Source organism: Gallus gallus, chromosome 3 (genome assembly GCF_016699485.2).
Source record: "Gallus gallus isolate bGalGal1 chromosome 3, bGalGal1.mat.broiler.GRCg7b, whole genome shotgun sequence".
NCBI classification, from domain to species: Eukaryota; Metazoa; Chordata; class Aves; order Galliformes; family Phasianidae; genus Gallus; species Gallus gallus.
This window is the reverse complement of record NC_052534.1, coordinates 36,830,479-36,854,077: the sequence shown is the minus strand read 5'-3', so window position 1 is coordinate 36,854,077 and position 23,599 is coordinate 36,830,479. Positions and strand designations below refer to the sequence as shown.

Below are 23,599 nucleotides of genomic sequence, written 5' to 3'. Positions count from 1 at the left end.
TTTTTTCCAGCTTGTCCTAACAGTGGGATTACTGGCAGTAGTGGTATACTTGTACACAGTAGTGGCATTCAATTTTTTCCGGAAGTTCTACAACAAAAGTGAAGATGGTGATATGCCAGATATGAAATGCGATGATATGCTAACAGTAAGTCTTATCTTGCTTTCTACTTTTTTTTTTTTTTCAAACAGTTATATTTTCGTCCTTCTCTTTTATGTAATTCCTTTTCATACAACAGTATCATTGGCCATCAACAGACTAAAACAAATTCATGAACATCCCTTGGAACAACTGGAGCTGGGGGGAGTGTGAGTGGAAAAGGAGGTGGATTTGGTGGCAGTGATAATTTCTACTTGCACATAGTAATACTGCATGCTGAAACTTCTGTACCTCAATCATGATGTGCTGCTGGGCTTAGGGTAATCAAATATAAAATCTTTTTGAATTGAGACATGAGTACAGACCATGAAATGCTACAGTTACAGCTTCACAGCAGCATTTCTGTTCTCTTGGAAGTATACATAACCTGAAAGAGAAATGTTATGTGACATTGCTTAGTTGTTAGAACATAGAACAATTCTGCTAATTACTGAATTTGCTGCAGTGGATATTTTTAATTGCAGATGCAGAAAACTTTTTAGCCTTTTGGTTTTTTTGTTTGTTTGTTTGTTTGTTTTTGTTTTTTTTTTAGTGCTACATGTTTCACATGTATGTTGGAGTACGTGCAGGTGGAGGTATTGGTGATGAAATAGAGGATCCAGCAGGAGATGAATATGAAATCTATCGAATCATCTTTGACATCACTTTCTTCTTCTTTGTGATTGTCATCCTGCTTGCCATTATTCAAGGTATATGTTTGTAGCTTGGAGTGAATGAAAGCATTATTTAACAATATGTGGATTTTAGTGCTGCAGATATTGTATGTCTATGTTTAAACCAGGACAGTAGGGCAGATCAAAAAGCAGATTCATAAGGTAAATCACACCAAGGTGGTGTTTATCAGTATGCTGTTCTTAGTCTCCACATAAAAACCAGGCTCTGCCTGGATCGGAAGAAACAAAAAAGCCAGAAGAACACTGATGTCATTACAGTTTCTATCTTCCCTTTGTCCCTTCTAAAAGACTCTTGTACTGATGTCAGAGAAGTTATTAGAAAGAATTATTACTATCTTCTGTCTGCTAAGAGGTAAATTATAATTTTTTTACATCAATAAGAATGTTTTTTCTCACTTCCTTCAAGGGAATTTAGAAGGCAACTCTGAGGTTGTATTAAGTTTATAACTCTTACTGAAACAAGTTGTTTTAAAGGTTTGGGGAGGGTGCATAATTTTTTACAGACTACAGTAGCATATCTCAAACTATTTATTCATTTTGTGACTGACCTAAGAGTAGAGGCCAGAGCTGTTAAGCTTTGGGTGTAATCGTCATCTGGTATTCATCAGTTTTACAGCTCAGTAGTTTTCAGTAATGATCATGGAATTAGTCTGTACCTGTGTTCCTGTAGGTAAAGGGAGAATCATGAGAAATTTATAATCTGAGCCACTGAGTCTGTAGTTTTTCTTCTTTCTGTATCTTCCTGAAATGGCCACTGACTTCTGTAGTGCTTTGACAGTGGAAACTCAAACTAAATGGCAACCATAGTAACAGACGGTGCGTTAGCTCTGGGTCTCTGCATCTGCTGTGTAATAAATTCATGAACACTGTTAAATGCATCGTAGGGTTCTTTCTTTGTTAAAGCTTCCATCATTGTAAAATCATATCATACTGAGTCAAGGTTAGAGCTCTGCAAGTAAAACAGAAATCTACCTACACCATATTTTATAATTCCAAATTATAGTGACAGTTACAGGTAGCTGTTTTCTTTAATTAGCTCATTTTCCTTCATATACATAGAATACACCTATTTACTTGCATATACCTATTTACCTTCATATACCATCATATACCTGTTTTGTGTTTTCTGGAAGTTATAACAGTTTCTACTATTTCTATACAAGGGTATCATTTAATGTTCTTTGTTGGACTTGTCACTGAATTTCTAAATATTCTTTGTCATGGTTCTTGAACATTAACTATTATTCTGTCTTAATTTTTAGGGTTAATTATTGATGCTTTTGGTGAGCTAAGAGATCAGCAAGAACAAGTGAAGGAAGACATGGAGGTAATAACATATGATTGCTTAACTATATCCTATTTTCAGGTTTTCTGAACATCTGTGTTCGGTCCAAGGGTGATATTGAAAGGAGAATAAATATATGGTTCTGTATAGAATCCAGTGCTCTTACATCTCAGTTCATCTGATGGAAAAAGTAAATAAGAGAGAATTTACTTATTGGTTTTTTTTTTTCTGTTTTATTTAATTATTGTGAGTACTCATCATAGAATCATAGAATGGTCTGGCTTTGAAGGGACCTTTAAGATCACCTAGTTCTAACAACCCTACTACAGGGAGGGACACCTCCCTCTAGACTGGGTTGCTCAAAGGCCCATCCAGCCTGGCCTTGAATACTTCCAGGGAAGGGGGCATTCACAACCTCACTAGGCAACCTGTTCTAGTGTCTCACCACCCTCACAGTAAAGGATTTCTTCCTAATATCTAGTCTAAATCTACTGTCTTCCAGTTTAAAACCATTTCTCTTCATCCTGTCACTATAATAAGTCCTTCCCCAGCTTTCCTGTGGGCTCCCTTCAGGTACTGGAAGACCACTAGAAGATCTCGAAGCCTTCTCTTCTCAAGGCTGAAGAGCCCCAACTCTCTCAGCCTGTCCTCACAGGGGAGGTGCTTCAGCTCTCTGATCATTTTCGTAGCCATCCTCTGGACCCACTCCAATGGCTCCATGTCATTCTTATGTTGGGGGCTCCAGAACTGGATGCAGTACTCCAGGTGGGGGCTCATGAGAGCAGTGTAGAGGAGCAGAATGACTTCCCTTGTTCTGATGGTCACACTTCTTTTGACAAGAAAACTCTGCTAGAATGCAGGTTCTGAATAACATTTACCACTCTTTGGTCTGCACTGTGAAGGAGGCATGCTGTTGACAGCTCTTAACTTGTATGGGGCACAAACTCTGTCTGCACTGTAATTCTGCTTTTAGCATGTTTTGGGTTTATTTGCCAGTTCCTAGTATTCTTTAATTCCTTTTGTAAGTATAGTCAGTCTTTGGTGATAAATCAACAAAAAGCCAACATTTTTATTTTTCTAGTGACCTTTTAAGCTTTAGATTGTGTATTTTCACTTGTGTAAACAATAAAAAATACTTGTTGCTGTACATTATAATGAATTCTATATCCATGACTATTTATATCTTTTGAATCTTGTAACTAGAGGTGTAGTTCTCTTTGGTTAATCTATATGTGCAAATGTCCTGTTCTGGTTTTCTGTTCTGTCAGTTAAGTGTGAATATAAGAAATCAGAAATATGTTGAAAACTAATGTGTTACGTAATATAAATGTATATTTATCCTAAAAACTCAAGCATTGAGGTAGATACTGCCTTGCGCTCGCTACGGTGAGTATTGCTGACAGTGTTCAAAGGAAAAAAAAAAAATTGGCTTTGGCTCTTCAGTGCCATTCATTCCCCTTATACCTGCTCACCTACCGGTATCAGGATTTACTGGTTGATTGAACATTAATATGTTACTTTGGCAGTTAATCTTCTGTTTGGGTGTTTTGGCTGAAGCATCCAGTTTCAATCATCAGAAGAGAAGCTTTGCTGTTCAGTACATATTATAGTTGATGCATTCATATTTTGAAGAAAATTACTGCATTTGGGGTGTCTTTTCTCAAAGGGATGCAGAGATGCGTTATAAATAAGTCTTGATGTATTTTGTGTTCTTTCTTTTAGACAAAGTGCTTTATCTGTGGAATAGGAAATGACTACTTTGATACAGTGCCCCATGGCTTTGAAACTCATACACTGCAGGAGCACAACTTGGCCAATTATTTGTAAGTACGGTAAAAATGAACTTCTTGTAAACTCTGCAAGCACTTGATTAACTCTATGACGTAAATAAGAGTCATTATAGATTGGCTTTGGTGTGCACTCAAGTTGCCTGAATGAACAAGGGAGGTTTTTTTTTTTAATTATTATTATTTTTTGTTTGAATAGAGTCCATGAGAGAGAAAATGTTTGCTATTAGCAAAGTGATTTTTTTTTTTTTTTTTTTTTTCCTTAGTGAAGAGAGAATTTCTGTGGAGGTAGGAGCAGGAACTTCACAAACTTCAATATATTTTTTCCAATTTGGTTGTGAAACACCCATTTTGTGTGAGCTAGGAGATAAAAACTGGGAACCTGATATGTGGCTAGTATCCCCAATTACCTAGTTATATTATGGATTTATTGCTTATTTTTTTAAAAAAATCCAATTACTATTCTCTATCTGCAAGTTACTGTTTGTAGGCAAGAAACGTCTAGTATAATTTACTGACAGAAAGCTTAGGAATTCTTCATGTAAGGTAAGTAGTTATTTATTGCAAGTCAAATGAAATCTTGTGCATTTTGGCGTATTTTTCATTGAATAATAAGTGCATATTATAAGTGTGAGGAAAGTATGTTTAATATGTCTGAGAATATCATCATAAGAATAATTTATGAACTTGTAAACCCAGGAACAGCATTTTTGTCACTGTACACGGCATGTTGAGAAATACCTCTGTATCTGTAGATTGCCTAGTGCTTCTACATACTGTATTCACAACTCTTTTTTTTTCATTGTAGGTTTTTTCTGATGTATCTTATTAACAAAGATGAAACGGAGCATACAGGACAGGTAGGTGAACAGCTGTTAGAATACCAACAGTTAATAAATAAAACTGATTCTAAAATAAAAATCATTCAGACTTGTCAAAACTAAGAGTATTCTAATAGCACTCTATATGGTGAGTAACTTAATTGTTATTCTTCTGAACATTTCTTGGGACTTTGGTTGCTTAATTTTAGATTACCAATTCTCTAATGCTTTTGTTATCTGATCTGACTTTTTGAAGTATTACTTTCACAAAATATAAATAGAATCTGTAAACAGAAATAATGAGAAACATTTAAGCACCCTGTGAAAGTAACATTCTTTTCTCCCTGTTGAATCTCTTATTATTGTCCTTGACCTTTAATATTTTTCATCAGTTATATGGTCTTCTGTCTCTACATTTCTATATAGATCAATATGAAAGAAATTAAGCATGTATTTGAAGTGAAGGCTGGGAGAACAATTTTAAGAGGAGTTGTTTTCATTACTGTTTATTATTCTTTCAAATCTTTAAAGTCAATTTTATTTTATGCATTTTTTGCATGCTTTGAAAGGACTGATGCAGAACTTTCTGTGCCGGAAATTATTATACTTCTGCTGGTATTTGTTCTTGTGACCAGCTTTACTTAAGCTTTGCAGTGCTCCTGGATGTGAAATGACCTGCTCCTCTTCTGTTTTCTCTTGTGTTTTTTGACTAGGTGACCAGATGTAAAATCTACTCTAAACTCATCCAAAAATTAACTTGATTTTTTTAAATTGATGTAGGAAAACCAAAGAATCAAGGAAGCAATATATTTTATGTTTTGTTTGTTTGTTTTTGAAGAGACATGTCTGATTCTTTCTCATTGAATCAATTTAAGTCACTTAAATTTTGTTTATTTCAGGAATCCTATGTATGGAAAATGTATCAAGAACGATGCTGGGAGTTTTTTCCTGCTGGTGATTGTTTCCGAAAACAGTATGAAGACCAGCTTAACTAAGCAAAGACAAGGATTTCCACTTGAAATATGTCCATGTGTTTTCCAAGTCCTTTGGGAATGTCCAATGGATTTATTAAATCCCCAAAGCTCTGTGGTTTTGGAGCACCAAAGCTCTGTTTTTAATGACCCAACTGCACTTTTATTTTCTTGTGTATTTGCTTTGAGAATACTGGAGTAAAGAACAATGAAAAACAACAGCAACTCTGGAAAACAGATCAACCACTTGCACAGACAAAAGATATCCGTATAGATAACATGCACACATACGAAGAGACCTGAGTCAGCTTCTTTCTGAAACTGCCAGAATATGCCCTTATCTATAAAATCACACATGGGGTGACACGGTAGCAACACTCATTCAATCTATTAATTTCATCATCCTGGAAGGAACTATATGTAGTTCACAGAGCACTGTAAAAGATTGTTGTGGACACAAAGTTGTTGGGAAATAGTGCCTTACTATATGTGGGTTGAGCTATGCAGAAGATGAGTGCATGATGATATCATATTTTTATTTTTCTTTCTGTCTTCCTTTTCTTCCAAGTTAATATTTATTTTGTGATTTTGGTGGGTTTGGGAGGAAGGAACTTGACTGTGCACATCTTTTTATTAAGACTGGAGTGTCTCAGGACAAGATTAGGTTATTCTCATTGAGTTCAGTTCACATTTACCTTCCTCTTTAGCTTTTGCTCTTATTTTGGTAATGCTCTGATACAACACTGCAACTTTATGAAATCTTTTATGAAGATGAGAAGACTGCAAAAAAAAAAAAAAAAAAGAACAAGCAAACAAAAAAAACACTTTAACAAGAAATGTTTCATTGCATGTTTATTATGCAAGTTTAAAACAATCAAAGAAACAACCTTCAAAAGCAAGTTGATCAACATGGAAAAAAACATTCACAATAATTATCTCCATAGTAATAAAGTGTTGTGGGCTTTATTGTACATCTGAAACAAGTGTCATCAGCCAACAATGTATATGTTATGAATCTGACCGTAGTTTTGGTTTCTTTCGGTTTTTTTTCTTTCATTTCTGCCACCTGTGATTGATAGTGGAGTTGAAGATTTTCTTGTTAAATTATTTTTTAAAATCAAAGCTGAAGCAATATCCATTCAGGGATCCCATCAGTTGCATCATAAAACACCAATGATGTGTACGTCACTCCATTTTGAGTCCTTTTCAATTGTAATGCCAGTCTTTACAAATAAAAGAAAAGATTCAGAATGGAAACAAGATGGTCTTGGGAGCATTTGAGGTTTTTCTTATTGAGTCTTTATTAATCCCTGTATTAACTGCACCCACTTCGCCACAGGCCTAAGCTTCTGTTTCATAGAATCATAGAATGTCTTGTGTTGGAAGGTACCTCAAGGATTATCGAGTTCTAAGCCCCTTGCCACAGGTAGGGGTGCCAGCTGCTGGATCAAGTAAGTACTAGATCAGGTTGCCCAGGGCTCCATCCAACCTGGCCTTAAACACCTCCAGGGACAGGGCAACCTGTTCCAGCACCTCACCACTCTCTCCATAAAAAAAACTTCCCTCAACATCTAATCTAAACCTCCCTTCCTTTAGTTTCAAGCCATTCCCCCTAGTCCTATCACTTTCCATCCTTGTAAAAAGTTGATTTTCCTTATGTTTATAATCTCCTTTTAAATATTGGAAAGGTGCAGTGAGGTCTCCTACAGACTTCTCTTTTCTAGGCTGAACAAGCCCAGTTCCCTTCAGCCTGTCTTCACAGGAGAGGTGTTCCAGCCCTTGGATCACCTTCGTGGCCTTCCTCTAGGCCCTCTCCAAAAGCTCCGTATCTTTCTTCTGTTGGGCGGCCTAGGCTTGGACACAGTACTCCAGCTGGGGTCTCAGAAATGCAGAATAGAAGGGAACAATCACCTCCCTCACTTCGCTGGCCACTGCTCTTCTGATGGAACCCAGGATACCATCAGCCTTCCAGGCTGCAAGCATACACTGCTGGTGCATGTTAAGTTTTTCATCAATCCGGGACCCCTAAGTCTTTCTCAGTAGGCTGCTCTCGAGGAGTTCTTCTCTCAGTTTGTATATATATATATGGGATTACCTCGACCCAAGTGTAAAACCTTGCACTTTGCTTTGTTAAACCTCATTAGATTCACAAGGCTCCACCTTTCAAGTTTGTCAAATTTTCTGAATGAAAGTTTTATTCCTTCTGGTCTTCTTGCTATCCTGTTGTTCCACTCCATTTTCATTGTCATAAAAGAAACTGGCTGTATCAGTAGACTGTTATAACTAAGAAAACTTATAACTTAGACTAATCGTTTAAAAATGATAATTCTTCTAAGTCAAGCTTTCAGTTTAGTGGATTATGAATAATGCTACTCCGAAATTGGCATCCTGTAGAGGATTCTGATTTTCAGTTGTCTTGATCTCTATAGCATTTGAGGCTAAAGAATGCATAGTCTGGTGATGGTGGGAGGACTGAGTACAGTGGCCAAAATTTCTATCCAGGTTTTAAAACATTCCCATCCAATTTCTAGTATTCATTCTAGCTTTATTTCTTCTGTTTAGCACAACTCTATAAAGCAATTTGAATCCACCTTTCTTGGCTTTGCATATTTGATTTAGAAATCAGGGATTGTAATAATGTTCCTTTTTTGGGTATAAAACATGAGAATAGTTTTCTAGGCAGACATTTATTTGATTTTGCACATTTTGTTGAGAAACAGCTAATGATTCTGAGTCACGTTTCAAAATTCCCTTTGTTTTGGAAGCAATTTCAACTGGAATCTGTGGGCAAATAGGAGAATTGAAGTGGTATATTTCCTTAATGTCCGCGTCTCAAGGCTTCTAGAACATATTTACTTCTAAATGCTGTATACTGTGAGGTAAATACATGCAAAGCAACAATTAAGCACTACACTCTTTCAGTATGGCATCCATTGATTGTCTGGTGAGACAAATGTTTCCTTGTAACTATTAAAAGTCTTTATTTATTGAATGAAGTTAATTAATAGCTTTCACAAAAGGGACTTCCAGCAACTAAGAATTGGTTTGTTAGAATTTGCAAGATTAGTGTTGCTGAAAGTGGTTGAGAATTGGCTTTATCAGAACCTCAGAGCCTGGTCATACAGCCCCCTGTGAAATGGCTGGAATTTTGGATTCCTGATGCATGGCATTTCCTCTTTGAGTCAATGCACAAAAAGTTGCTACTAGAAGCTTCTCTCCTTTTCTTAATGCTTAATATGTCCAAGAAAATAAACTTGCTTTGAAATTAAGAGTATGTAACATACAAAGATAGTTCATTTTGAAACTAGGTATTTCCTGTAATTCATATAATTTCTTACCTGATGTCCATCCATGTTTACTCAGGGTACTATTACTCAGGCAGGTCACCTGGTACATGATACAGACTGAGGTATCTGAGCTAGTACTGTTTGTTTTAGAATTTAAAAAAAATGCGAAAAGGACTGTAAAGCAATAGAAAGTCTTTGCTGTCTGTCCACAGTGTAAATGGTCCCAAGTTTGAATTCAAGATGCAATTGCTGTGGTGCTTTGCAGAATTTGCAGTTACATAGACTAAATATCTCTACTGGAAATATGTTTAATAATCACGTCTTTAACACCAAACAGTGGGCAAATAATGTTGAATCATACAATTTAACATGTGAAATGATTGAGCTGGTTCTTATTAAGTGTTGCTTACACAGTGCTAGTGGAATAGAAGGAAACTGCATGAAACATATTCTGGGATGGAAAAAAACAACAACAACAACAACAAAAAGAAAACCAGCATAAAACAATACAGAGTGTTAGAGCATAGAAAGTAAAGTCAAGTAGTAGTAGTAAAGTAAAAATAAGTAAAAAGTAAACTGAAAAGTAAAAAGAAAAACTGAATATAAAAGAAAGTTTTTAACTGCTGAGAAGTGGAATTTGGTCATGAAACCTTCAGTAGTTCTGCTTTTACACTGTTTTGATCAAACTCTTAAAAGCTGTTAGTATTTTTCTGATATATTAGATCATCTAGGAGGTTTCTAGAGTGTAGAGAAAATAACTTCCTGACACCGCTGGTAAGAGAGCCTACCAGGGGAGGTGCCCTGCTAAGCCTGCTGTTCACAAACACAGAAGATCTGGTAGGAGATGTGGATGTTGGAAGCTCTCTTGGAGAAAGTGATGCTAGAGTTCTTGATTCTTGGTGGAGCCAGGAGAGTGGACAGCAAAACTGCTACCTTGGACTTCTGGAGGGTGGGCTTTGAACTGTTCAGGACACTGGCAGGGAGAGTTCCTTGGGATTCAGTCCTGAAGGGCAAAGGGGGGTCCAGAAAGGCTGGTCACTACTCAAGAAGGAAGTCTTAAAAGCACAGGAGCAGTCTGTCCCCCTGAGCTGCAAGATGAGCTGGAAGGGAAGAAGACCAGCATGAATAAACCAGGAGGTTTCCTGAGGCTCCAGGAGAAAAAGAGAAGGTACCTCCTGTGGAAGAAGGGACGGGCAAATTGGGGAGAGTACGAAGAGTTGGGCTGTGCAGGGAGAAAATTAGAAAGGCAAAAGTCTAGCTTGAGCTCAACTTGGCCTTTGGGATAGAAGAGAACAAAAAACTTTTTTACAAATATATTAATAGTAACAGGAGAGGTAAGAAAACTCTTCATCCTCTACTGGATGTGGTGAGGAACACGACCACTGTGAATAAGGAAAAGGCTGAGGTTCTCAATGCCTCTTTTACATCTGTCTTTAAAAGTCAGACCAGTTATCCTTTCAAATCCTTGATTTGGAAGTCTTGGATGGGGAGCAGAATAAACTCCCCACTATTCAGGTGGAAACAGAGACCTACTGTTCCACCTGGACTGTTGCTTCAAATCCATGGGGCCAGATAGGATCTACCAGCTGAGAGAGCTGTTGGTGGTGATAACCAAGCCACTTTTCATCATCTATCAGCATTCCTGGTCAACCAGAGATGTCCCAGAAGGTTGGAGGCTTGCCAATCTACAAGACAGTTTGTAAGGAGGATCCAGAGAACTACAGGCCCATCAGCTTGACCTCAGTGCCAGGTAAGGTTATGGTGCATATCACCTTGAGGGAGATCACATAGCATGTGCAGGACAACCAGAGGATCAGCCCTAGCCAGCATGGGTTCATGGAAGGCAGATCCTTTTTGACCAACCTGGTGGAGGATGGAAGGCTGTGTTGACGTAGTCTACCTAGACTTTAGCAAAGCCTTCAACACTGTCTCACCTAGTATCCTCCTGGAGAAGCTGGCAGCCCATGGCTTGGACAGATGCACTCTTTGCTAGGTAAAGAACTGACTATATGGCTGGGCCCAGACAGTAGTGAGGAATGGAGTTAAGTTCAGCTGGTGACAGGTCACGAGTGGTGTTTGCCAGGGGTCAGTACTGGGGCCTGTCCTCTTCAATTTCTTAACTGATGATCTGGGTGAGGTCACCAAGTGCACTCCCAGTAAGTTTGCAGATCATACCAACTTGGCAGGATGTGTTGATTTGCCTGGGGATAGGAAGGCCCTACAGAGAGGGATCTGGACAGACTAGATCGCTGGGTTGAGGCCAGTGGGATGAAGTACTGGGTCCTGCACTTTGGCCACAACAACCCCACGCAGTGCTACAGGCTTGGGGTGGAGTGACTGGAAGACTGTACAGGAAATGGACTCGGAGATGATGGTTGACGCTTGTCTGAACATGAGCCAGCAGTGTGCCCAGGCGGGCAAGAATGCCAATGGCATCCTGGATTGTATCAGAAATAGTGTTTCCAGCAGGAGCAGGGAAGTGATTATCCCCCTGTCCTCAACCCTGGTGAGGCTTCACCTCGAGTACTGTGTTTAGTTTTGTGCCCCTCACTACAAGGAAGACACTGAGGCCCTGGGGCGGCGTGTTCAGAAAAGGACAGTGAAGCTGGTGAGGGGTCTGGAGTGCATGCCTCATGAGGAGTGGCTGAGGGGGGAACTGTGATTGTTGAGTCTGGAGAAGAGGAGGCTTGGGGAGACGTTATTACTCTCTACAGCTCCCTGAAGGAAGGTTGTGGTGAGGTGGAGGTCAGCCTCTTCTCGCATGTAACTGGTGATAGGACTAGAGGGAATGGCCTCAAGTCGCACCAGCAGAGATTCAGTTTGGATGTTCGGAAAAACTCCAAGAGTCAACCTGCTGTGGAATGGGCTGCCAGGGGGTGATAGAATCACTGACCCTGAAGGCATTCATGAAACCTTTAGATGTTGTACCAAGGGACGTGGTTTAGTGAGAAATATTCGTGATAGGTGAACAGTTGGACTGGATGATCATGGAAGTCTTTTCCAACCTTGGTGATCCTATGATTCTCTGCGAAATTTACAGCTAACAGTTTTTCTGAAAATTGGTCTCTAAGCAAAAAGGTCTCTAAGCATTTTTATAAAGCACTTTTTTGATGTAGGTACACAGAGTCTCATTTTTAAGGCTTTCATGAATTATTTTAGAATTATTTTGTGCTGTAAGTGAGCTTCACAATCCAAATCATGACATAAGGCCTTATGGTGTCAGTCACCACATATGTTCGTAACGAAGCAATGGTATTTAGTCTTAAAAAATAGAAAGCCTGAATAAAGGACAGGAGAAAGTACAGGGGTTCAGTGTATGTATATGAAAGGTCAAGGTTACTGTGGGGTAATGTCACGAATACAATAGGTAACAGTGAAAAATTCTGCCTTATTATCACCTGCCTTATTATTCAACTTTTTATACTTCTGGAAAAAAGAATGGTAGAAGGGCAAGCCATTTGGCCTTATGCACAGTAAGTTTGTCCTATTATTTTTTCTCCCTTCATTAAATTGCTACTGCATAACATCCCTCAATCTCTGCTTCATTACAGGTTGGGTATATTGTTGGGGTTTTTTTTGTTCCATTTTTTATCAATATCCACTTAGTGTATGAGATTTGGAGAGTATGCTTGCTTTTGAATTACATGCTCTGTTTGAAATACAGATGAAGATGAACATTTCAGCTGTTCCTCCACTCAGTGTCTTTAAAGGAAAAATATCCTGCTATTTAACTGCATTCGTGAACAAAAGAATTATCTGAATTGAACAAAAATACAAAAGAAACTTATCTGACTAGCTTGGATTTCTAGTTTTGGTCCAGGTGAAGTAGCTTGCATATCCATTTGAAAAGGTATTTTTAAATTTCACTATGTAAGAATGTTCCTGAAACTTTGGATATAAGTCATCTTTTTGCACTAAAATGTGGAGAACTTTTGAGGGAATCGTTTAAATGATTTCCCAGATAAGCTAGTTCTTTGCTACTGATTGACCATAGTGATGGTGTCTTCCTTTAGCTTCTCTGACTTTTCTTTCCACGGTATTTATATGTGTGTGTGTGTATATATATATATTATATATATATATGTTAATCTGTGAGTTTTATTGCTTAAATTGGATGCTTATAGCAGCTCAGAGAAGCAGAGATTTCAGTCATACTGTTGCATCTACTGCACCAACAAGTTCATATAAAAATGTGTTGATAGAAAATATGGCAGTGACTAGGTAGGCATTGCTCACCTGGTTTTGTGTTTCTTAAGCTGAAATGAGTTTCTGATTTGTAGCAAAAACCATCGTATATACCATTGTTTTGTCACTATTCTAATCCCATGTGTGTTACGTAAATATGATTGCTGCTTTTTTACAGTATCAGAACTTCTGCATTAACTTGAGAAACTAGATTGATCTACTTTATTAGAAAGAAAATGCTTGAGTTTCTCATAGGAAATTGATCTAGAGTTGTTCTCAGGTTGCACCCATGGAATAGCTACCACATAACACTAATATACGCTCAATTAAATTGATGTTTTCTTTTTGTAATCTGTACAGTGGTATTATAAAGTGAGAAATGAGAAGAGTAAGCTATTTCAAAGTATAGAGTTGTTTGATGGACAGAAATGTAAATTTTATTTGCTTATTTATTTATTTAAAAGCAAAATAAGATTATGGTTACATGTTGTATGAAGACCGTAAAAGTAATGCCTCCTATTTTTTATGTTGACCCACAGCATCAGAGTCAGATGTTGGTGGTCTAGCAGTAGAGGATGAACCTTCTAACCAACATTACATTACAATTTGTTGCCATGTGATAGATGGCAGCAGAGGGGCAGACTGACATGGAAGTGTGTAAGAAGCAATGATGTAGAACTGAATTACTCCATGCGAAAAAATTGGCACCCACTAACTTTCATCGACACTTACTGAACATCACTGGAGACCAAACAATGGATGTGAGCACAGTGAAGCAGTAGGTGGTGCCTTTCAGCCATGACAGCAGCGACAGTGGACCTTCTCTGCTGGTGCAGATTTTTACAAACACAGCATGCAGGCTCTTGTTTATCACTGGCAAAAATTAATAGGTAATGGTGGTGAGTATGTTGAAATACAGTGTTTTGTAGCTAAGCAATTGCTCAGTTTTATAGTGTTATTGTATCTGTTGTACTTTCCATGGAAATAAATAGGAGGCGTTACATTCAGAGCAACCTGTGTTGTCAGTCTGAAGCCATTCACAGCCCTACAACTAGATGCTCAGTGTCACCTTGCATTTTTTTTCTCAGTTACAGCAAACGTCTTTGAGGTTAAAAAAAAAAAAAAAAAAAAAAAAAAAGGGGCAGTAAACCTGATCAATAAATACTGATGCTTTTCAGCCTGGCAGCAAGTTCTTGAACTGGCTCTGCCATTGTAAAAATGAATGTAATAGCTCTGTGATCTGGAAATCAATACCACAGAACAATAATGTATACCAGAGAACAAGCAAAATACATACTTAGTAGTTTTTTCCAGTATGTATTCAAGATACTTTAAAATAAGTTTATTTCAAACTTCTGATTGTTACCATCTGAAGAGAGTGCTTTGTAATTGCACATGGTAACTAATCTACTGAGTAACCAGGGGCAGAATGAAACAAAGACTGATATATTTTTGAATACCATTGACAATTTTTTACTCCAAAGCTGGAGAAGTGTTCATATGTTAACAGATTTCCTTTAAAAGTAAAAATATTCCTTCTGTTTTCAGAAAATGGAAGAGAAATGTAGGATTAGAGTACTATGTCTAATGAAGTTCAGACATAACCTTTTAAAAGCTACTGTGATTAATCCTCTCTGTTCTAAACTACTTTCAGTTGAGGAAAAAAATTTCAAAATTTTTTTGTCTTCCTACTCATGACATGATCAGCCTTTGAGATACGTTAGAACAATGCTGTGAATTGCTCTAAAATTGGTATTGAACAGAAGCCCAGTCATTCACAGTCCATACTTTCTCACAAACTGCCGTGCAAATGTCTTGTGATACCTGCAGCTTCATCTTCCGTAACATACGGTAGCAGAAGGTAGAATTCAGCAAAGTATGAGGCTTTCTTTATTTTAGTATGTGATCGTTATGTCAAAAAAGCCTGAATGTTTTGTAAAGAAAAGACAGCAGTGTGAAAAAAAAATTGGAATTGGCTGGGAAAAGCTGCTGAGAACTGACTTCACTGTTTTACAGTTGAGTATGCACTGTAATGAGAAGTGGATAATTTGATTTTTAGTCATAAAGTAGATAATAAAATTAGGAGAATATCTAGAAATAGCGGAATCCTTAGGGAGCTCCTAGTAAGAGAACATCCTATATCTTATGAAGATATAACAGGTGTTTTGCTTCCTACAGTTTGGGGGGGGTAGGGTGGGGGTGGGGTAAAATGGTTTGAAATTATTTTAAATTTTTCAGAAAGTGTAAGTGAATAAAACGTGATGCGCATAATGTGAGTGAACTGAAAGAAGCAAAGACTCAAGATTTCCTGTTATATTTCTTTGGAGATTAATGAATTGCAGAAAGTGCTATGTTCATCTTTAAGTCATAGCATGCCTGTAGTGCAGATCAAAATTAAGGAAGCAGAATGAATGAAATCTGGATTAAACAGTGGCATCCAGTGAGGTTGCTACTTGGTCCTGTGCCCAATCTAGGCTAAGGGCATTCAGTTCTGAAGGACTGCCATCTTTATCTTACCTCGGTGCCAAGGAAAGGACTGCAAATGACCATCTGTCTTTTCTTAGTTGCATTATTGGCTCTGTCCTCTGGCAGCAGACAGCATCCTACTACAATTGCTGATACTCGGATGCTTGCAGATACTTCCTCATAAGAAGTAGTGAAATTAATTAGGCAGTTGATCAGTCCTGATGGCAAGGCAAATCCTTATATCATTTGGCCCATCCTAATGGAAGGAAAGAGGTATATCCACTGACTACAAAATAAACCAGTGATCCAACCAGACTTTGTCCAAAGATGATAAATATTCAGGCACTAAGAAAAATGTTATATATATATTTAAGTATCTACATTTTACAGCAGATTAAGGGACATCACATACTGCTGTAACTATTGGGCACTTTCTAAGTGTTTCACGGAATTAAGCTGAAGTGTTCATAAGCCCAGTTTTTGCTATTGAATACTAGCATAATATTTAAATCCAAATCTTGTTATAGTTCCTACCTTTTAAAAAGATTACTCTTCTTGATCTTCATCTGTGTGCATTGGAAAACTGTTCATTGTTTTAATAGATGTGGCATAATAGTATAAGCTTGGAACAGGAAATATAGACACTGCATTTCTTCTTTATGTTCAGAGAAGTGTCAAATTAATAATCATTTTAAAATGATAAAGATAGACCCATAATCTCAGAATTTGCCTATCCCTGGTTCAGACTTCAAGATGATCTCTCTCTTTATTATTCTTGCCCTTAATGAGGGAAGTTTTGTTTTCTGTTTGATCAGAATTATGCTCAAGATCAAAAGTTTAATGGAAAACATGTTCATACGAAACATCATATTTTGCAAATTGAAAATACTATTTGATTTCAAATTGACTTCTGTTTCATCTTCAGCAAAACTTTTGTGAGAAGATCCAAAAATATTTTGATAAGTAAGGTATCAGTAATGCTACTTTTTTGTTTATTCCTTACCGTGTAATCTTCTCAAAAAATGAAAAGACTGCTATGTTGGCATCCTTATTTGTCACATCATAGCAAATCAGAATTTATTTTCCATTAAAGGTACATTGATTTTTCTTCTCATATGAAATGAATGGATAATTATTACAGTGAAGACATATTAGTACATCCATTTTCTCCAACTATTCTGCAATTTCAAGGCAGAAGTATTTTAAGAGGCTCTTAGAAAAGTGTTTCATACTGATATTAGTTCAGAGAGGCTTTTGTTGCTGTGAACAGTCAAAATTTACAAGAGTTTACTTGATAGTGACAGGTTCTCTTTGTTGGCAATCTAAGCAGCCATGTGATCACAAAAATAAATAGGTGAACTCAGTAAAACCTATTCTGTCTGATAATCATAATCACTGAAGGCAAGATGATCAATAATTACGATCAAAACTTTTTTGGGGAAGAGGGGGAATGACTTTAGAAAATGCATATTTAATGATGTGCGTAATTACATGTCTCCTGCAGAAGTGTTGAAAAGCAATCAAAACTGAAATCTCATTTACAGAGTGTATTGTGAAATATAATTGTTGCCTGAAGGAAAAAAATATTTAAGATGCCACACTTTTCTGGAATAGTTCTTTTGTAAGAAGAACAGGGAGCAACCTCCAGAGGCACTTGCAAAATAAAAATAGAATGCAATGAAGAAATGATTATTTTTCAACAATTTTAGAAATGACTGAATTTGGTAGAGAACAATTTGTGTGGCAGTTTTCTAGTATGCCTACAAACTCTGCAGCAATTCAGGACCTGCATAGTCACTGCTCTGGCTGCTGAGAAACATGCACTCTCTGTTGTGTGCCCGATTGTGTGCAGTGCAGCAAAGATGGACTGGGGTTATGGGGAATTACAGACGTAATATCAGAAGATCATGTTTATAAGTGCAGAGAGACCAAGATTATTACCAGGATGAATTCACAGGGAACTCTGGAGTTTTGTAACTAAATGACACACTAAAGTCTTTGAAACAGTCCACCCTACTTTTTTCAGATTCTGGAATAATGCTGTAGGAGCAGAAGGCTCTGACACTCTGATAGATCTTTGAGCATCTAGCTTTTAAGATAGTGAGAAATAAGTGGACACATCCCTATTTTCTGAAAGGACAGTGAAGTGTTTTTTCCATCCTGTGAGTGCTTCCTACCGAAAGTTTCCTTCTTTATGCTGTTATGCTAGATAGAACAATATAAAAACAGCCTGATGTCTGTGAATAACAATTGTAAATAAAATATTTTATATTTATATTTTATATTTTAAACTGGATGTTTGCTTGTAACCTCGCAGCTTTTAATAAAATGATTTTTGCACTAGAAATAAGATTGAAACAAGAGGGTGTTTTGTTTGTTTATGTGTTATTAAGGAAATCATAAAATTGCTAGATTTTTCAGATCTTCATTAAAAGAAAGAAAATTTAACAGGTTACATTCCTACAGACATTTCCAGCACATCCGTGTGAAGTGCATGTTGGTTACTGAAGTTTTACGGGACCTGGTACTCACCAGTGCGGAGGAGATCATTAAAGAGATTACGATCAGAGGCAGCTTGGACTACAGTGACCATGCCTTGGTAGAGTTCGTGATCTCAAGGAATGTGGGCCTACCAATGTGTTGAGTCAGAACTCTGAACTTCAGGAGAGATAAATTCTAGCTGTTCAAGAAATTATTGGATGAGCTGTCTGGGGAAGCTCTCCCTAGGGGCATGGGAATGGGATAAAGCTGGCTGCTCTTAAAGGACACCTTTCTGAGTGCATAAAAGCTCTCTATGCCCCAGCAGAGAGCCTGCAGCACCTGCCTGGTGCTGGGGGCCATGAGTACAGGCCACTGGGGAGGTCTGCTCAGGTTTGATGCTTTGATATTAATGACAAACACAATCTCATGTGTTTTCAGTATTAAGATATTACTTGTTGGCATTTTTGGAGGTATTGTACAAAGCAACCAATTTTGTTCTCTCTTGACTAACTTTAGTGCTGGCTGCTTATGAGGTCTTTTGAGTCTTTTTTTTATCCATGGAATTAAAATGGCTTTACACTGTGAAGTGCTCAGCTGTGTTATCTTATAGCACTAGCATACCTGATGTAGTAGTTTTAGAGTAATGTGTTTATGAATCCCACACAGGTCATTCAAAACAGACAGCTGTGGTATTACAGACCAGAAAATAAATGCCACCTGAAGCTTTATGGAAGACAGCACTGATTTAAATATGTAGGAAACCACTGAACTGTAAAGCTGTGTAGTCTCACATACTTCTCTCATTCATTTTTGTTGTTTCAAATGGCACATTTTTTTCCTTTATTCATTTTTCTTGTTAGTGTTCAAGCTTTTCATGCTGAAGCTTCTATCAATTTCAAAGTTATCCAGCTGTCTTCTTGAAAGATTGAATTCCAAAATATCAACTGAAAATTTCTTTTTTCTCATTTTATTTTATATTTTTTGTATGTCTCTTAAACTTTTATTTATTTGGGGATATAACTGGAATACATACGATTAAAAAGTACTGTATTCTCTATACCATACTTCTCTACCAATTTTATTTTTTTCTTTATCTGTGGAGTCTCTGGATACAAAAAAAAAACACTTCAGAATAACATACGGTCCTCTGTAATTAATGTAATGCATATCAGACATAACAGAAGAGAAAGTAATTTAAAATAAATTAAAAATCCAACACCACTCCGAATTCTTTATTACTTCTATCAACCACTTAAGTTTGAATGTTATTACCTACATACAACTATAATAAAAACACATGTCCAATAAAGCAGTGCATAATATCCCTTCTCTGTTAATGTCAACTGTGTGTAAGGTTATTTATACAATGCTTACACTTAAAGCTTCAAATATAACCCAAATAATAAACATATTTTCTTCTGTTGGATTCCCTTCACTCATTAGGGGAAGCAAGAGAGAAGAGTGAACAGGAGCCTAGAAATCTGTTTATTTTGTTTACTAATTTTTTTTTTGTGGTTTATTTCACTCACTAATACTAATGGTTATGTAGTATAAAAGCAATAAATGCTTATTTAATATTCATTTAATACTCTTAGAAATGTTCCAGAGGTGTTGGTGTGAAATGGATTTGAACTCTTTCATGCATGGAACTGAGATCCAAGTTCTTGATATGAAGAACTTCTGAAATCACAAAAGAAATCATAAATTGCGATAAAATTGATTTAGGGGCTATTTTCTGTATAGCATAGACTATTATATTTTATACTGTTGTTTGTAAGAACTTGTATTTGAAGAAAACATGTCTGTTCGAAACCTTACTTTTCAGTTCTGAAGGTAGCAAAATACAGAATCAGACTTTGTCTTATTTATTCCAATGCTTAGTCAGCCACAGTTATAGAAATTAAATTCTTATTCATAATGTTACATCATCAAAAATGGTAAAGAAGTATTTTTCTCTGTGCTTATCTAAAGCACCTTTTCATATCTTGTTTTTCATGCCCACAAAGGTACTTATGCTCTACTGAGTCATCTCTCAATTTTCTTTTTATCAGCAGAGTTCACTGAGATCTTCACATCTTTCTCTGTTAGATGATTTATTCAGAGCTCATTAACTGTGGATTTTGAAAAGCATATTTTTTCGAATGTGGGCAGCAGAAGCATATGCACTGTAGAAGCATTTTAGTGTATCTCTATTTAGTCTCATATAGAGAGAATCAGATGGGTATTTGTATGGCTTATTTATGCTGCTTGATTTAAATCACTTTTTATTGAAGAGACATGCTGAAAATATGAATGTATCTTCTTGAAAAACATGACATCTGCATGTTTTCCAGAGACACTCTTTTCCAGGATAAGGTAAGATTGTATTCACTATTAATTAGACTGTAAACATAAAAGTGTTTGATGACCAAGTTGTCAAAAATCTGAAACTTTGTACGACTATCCTTTCTTCATTACTACAAATTTAAGAATTTTTCAGCTGTGTGGCCTCTGATTATGATTTTAAAAATAATTTCCACTGCTGGCTACGAAACCAGAAGCCAGTTCCTGTAGAATCCCTTGCAGATATTTTCACTTCTAAATCTTCAAAAATATTGCAAGGATATGTCTTAGAAAAGTTTATGAAAACTGTGAACAAGTTACGCTTCCTCTTTGTTCAAGGCCATGCCTCTGAGAAGAGTAGGCTCTTGCTTTCTAGGGAGCGCTTCTCAACCAAAGAAAACTTCCTCTTCTTTACCGTCTGTGTACCTCATTTGGAGGATATTTTGGTAATGACAGAGATGTTACCCTAAGAACTTCATTCAAATGGGAGGGATATTTAGAATAGAGATTACTGAGAAATGTCTTTTCAAAAGTCATTTAATGAATAGAAGGCATTAGTCATCACTTTTGATGGATGACACTTTCTCTTCAAAGGAGATGATTTTTCCATTGACATATGTTATTGTACTTTGCTGAATTCTTCTCAGAATGTTTAGAAATCCACAAGGAAAAGACATTTTAGATGACATTTGGAAGGCAGGGGTTTTTTTTACTTATTTAATTTGTTCTTCAGTTTTCATTCCCATTATTCATATTTCCATCCAAATTAATTCCTGTGTATTTAGTTGCATTGATATTTTTGACTGTTATTTCAGGCTACCAGATGAATTCCCCCTAAAAGCCTGACAACTGCAGTGGCATGTTCAGGAAAGACTGTACTGTCTGTGGGATAAATGACATGGCCAAATGCCAGGCCTACCTGGCTTCCCTGGGCTCTCTCACCACTAGACCATGTAAGTTGTAATTTGCATGTGTAAGCCATAACAGTACCACTTTCTGCCAAATTTCCCTTCTGGAGGTGTAGAGGTTAATACCTGCATGTCTTACAGTATGAGTATGTACCAGAAAGTATTCTAATATTCTTCTTGCTAGGAAATTTTTTATTTTTAAAGGGTTCAAATAATTTTAAAAGATCTGTTAAAAATAGTATATAGAGAATAGCACCAGCACGCACGTCCTGAATCCTATGTTTATGAACAGTTGTATTTTGCATCAGCAAAATTAACAACTGAACTCATGAGCTGGTAACATTAATACGAAGTCTGTTTTCCCCCTGTACTTGGAAATTATGAGTGTCAATGTTCATTCATTAGAATGTAGTACAGTAATTATTCAGCTATTACAGCAGAGATGGAAAATAACAAGTTTTCTTTATATTTTAATGTTGTTGGTGTTTACAATTCATTGAAAGTGTCTGCTTTCTAAAAATCATTATTGATATTATTTTCTTCCACATACTTCAAGATTTTTAAACCTTTTAAAAATTCCTTCTTGAAAATATATCTTGGATTTATTTGCTATAGTTTGGGTCTTTCTGTCCTTGTTCAGTTCCTTTGCTGTACTGTAATATTCAATTAGGTGCTAAGGTAAGATATGTATTTTATTTTCAAATTGTACTTAGAAGGAAAATGATCATTTCTCAGTGAGTTCCTTTTGACATATGTGACAAAGAGACTATTTTGGATTTGCAGTACTTAAGAGGGGACAAGAAACTGTATGTGTGTATAACTTCCTGTAACAACCTAGGATTAATTTAAGAGAATCCTTAATGAGTGGAAAAGATTACGTTAGCCAGCTACTGGTCCATTCATCTGGCTCCTTTTGTAAGTGTCATGCAACAATCCCAGTGGCACCTCAATTTTTCTGTTCTGTATTCTGAGGCTATTTTTCTAAACATTTTAGACCCCTCTGTTCTGTGAACTTTGACTACCAACTTAAAATGTGTCAAGTATTTGATATTTGTTATTTTTCTGTTAGAAATGTGGTATCTATTTTCTGACCTCTTGACATGAGCACTTTACTGCAATTCTAAAGGAAGAACACCATAACCCAAGTAGTGTTTCCACTAGACTCAGAAATAATTTTAAAAATCTTAATTATATTTATAATGTTAACCTGATTCTAAGGGTCATCCAGTACTTAAAACAAAGCAATTTCACGTGTCAAAGTAATTCTGTAACATACTGGTTTTTAAAATTAAAAACTTGCATAATAATTAAAGAGCTGAGACCTAACATCATTTAATGGCTCTGACAGACCGGCTATATTACGGGTTCCCAGCAAAAATTAATGACTGCAGTAAATATATGACCTTATGGGATCTCATAAAATTATTCTCTGAAAAGTTTAATGCAGGCTTAATAAACAGTAATTGTTGCCTTGCTACCGTATGGTTCATACCAGGTAGGTGAGGGTGGAATCCATATGAAATACTGATCACAGGCTTGTGTAAGTTGAATAGAAACATTAATTGGATGTACCATGAAACATGAGGGCGATTGCTCCTAGGGGATTTATACTTACTTTCAATGGCAAAAGAATTGAGAAATGTTAAGAATTTTTATTTCCTTAAAAATTTTTGTCCAAGAACAGTGAAGTATTTGAAAGATAGATAATTATTTCAATTTCAAAGCTGTTAGTAAGGGGAAATAAAGGCCAACATTTAAAAAAAATTTTGGTATGTAAAAATGCATATAAGCATGCAATCTGATTTCAGTGAAGTGTGACATAAGATTTTTAGGTACTTGTTCTCCTGGTTCTCCACTGAATTCAGTGGGAGCTGATCGAAAACTACTTTAGTGCCAAGATAAAAACTAGAACATACTAATGGAACAATAATTCAAATACTTCAGACTCTTCTGGAATTGTATTATAGTATTGCACACTAAAACTAGGACTCCAAGCCCTGCAACTTAAATGAATTTTTCCAAACATTATTCATGTTGAAAGCAATTCAGATTGCTTAACTTTTAGTCATTAACTGAGGTGATAGGAGCCAAGCAGTCTTGATAGGCTTTGCCTGTGGAGCTTCTTTAGATTATCTGATCTGTCCTCTGAAGAAAGTATTTTATGATTGTGATTTTATGGTCTCTTCAGTCCATGTGCTTATCCTCAAATTGCTTGTATTTTCCTCATAGGGTTTTAACTCAGTGGTAAATAATAG

The 23,599-nt window shown here is 36.5% G+C and overlaps 1 protein-coding gene across 12 annotated transcripts in view; it reads left to right on the top strand.

Annotated features, from left to right (window-relative positions):
* RYR2 (ryanodine receptor 2) overlaps positions 1 to 6,955 on the top strand; it is a 361,102-nt gene extending 354,147 nt beyond the window's left edge. For all 12 annotated transcript variants that reach the window (XM_046939481.1, XM_046939480.1, XM_025149037.3 and 9 more), the window contains 6 exons: positions 11 to 145; positions 690 to 846; positions 2,094 to 2,158; positions 3,839 to 3,939; positions 4,712 to 4,763; positions 5,624 to 6,955. In XM_046939481.1, coding sequence (XP_046795437.1) covers positions 11 to 145; positions 690 to 846; positions 2,094 to 2,158; positions 3,839 to 3,939; positions 4,712 to 4,763; positions 5,624 to 5,719 — 606 coding nt within the window. In that variant the 3' untranslated portion in view covers positions 5,720 to 6,955. The remainder of the gene's footprint in view (positions 1 to 10; positions 146 to 689; positions 847 to 2,093; positions 2,159 to 3,838; positions 3,940 to 4,711; positions 4,764 to 5,623) is intronic.
* The last annotated feature ends 16,644 nt before the right edge of the window (positions 6,956 to 23,599 follow it).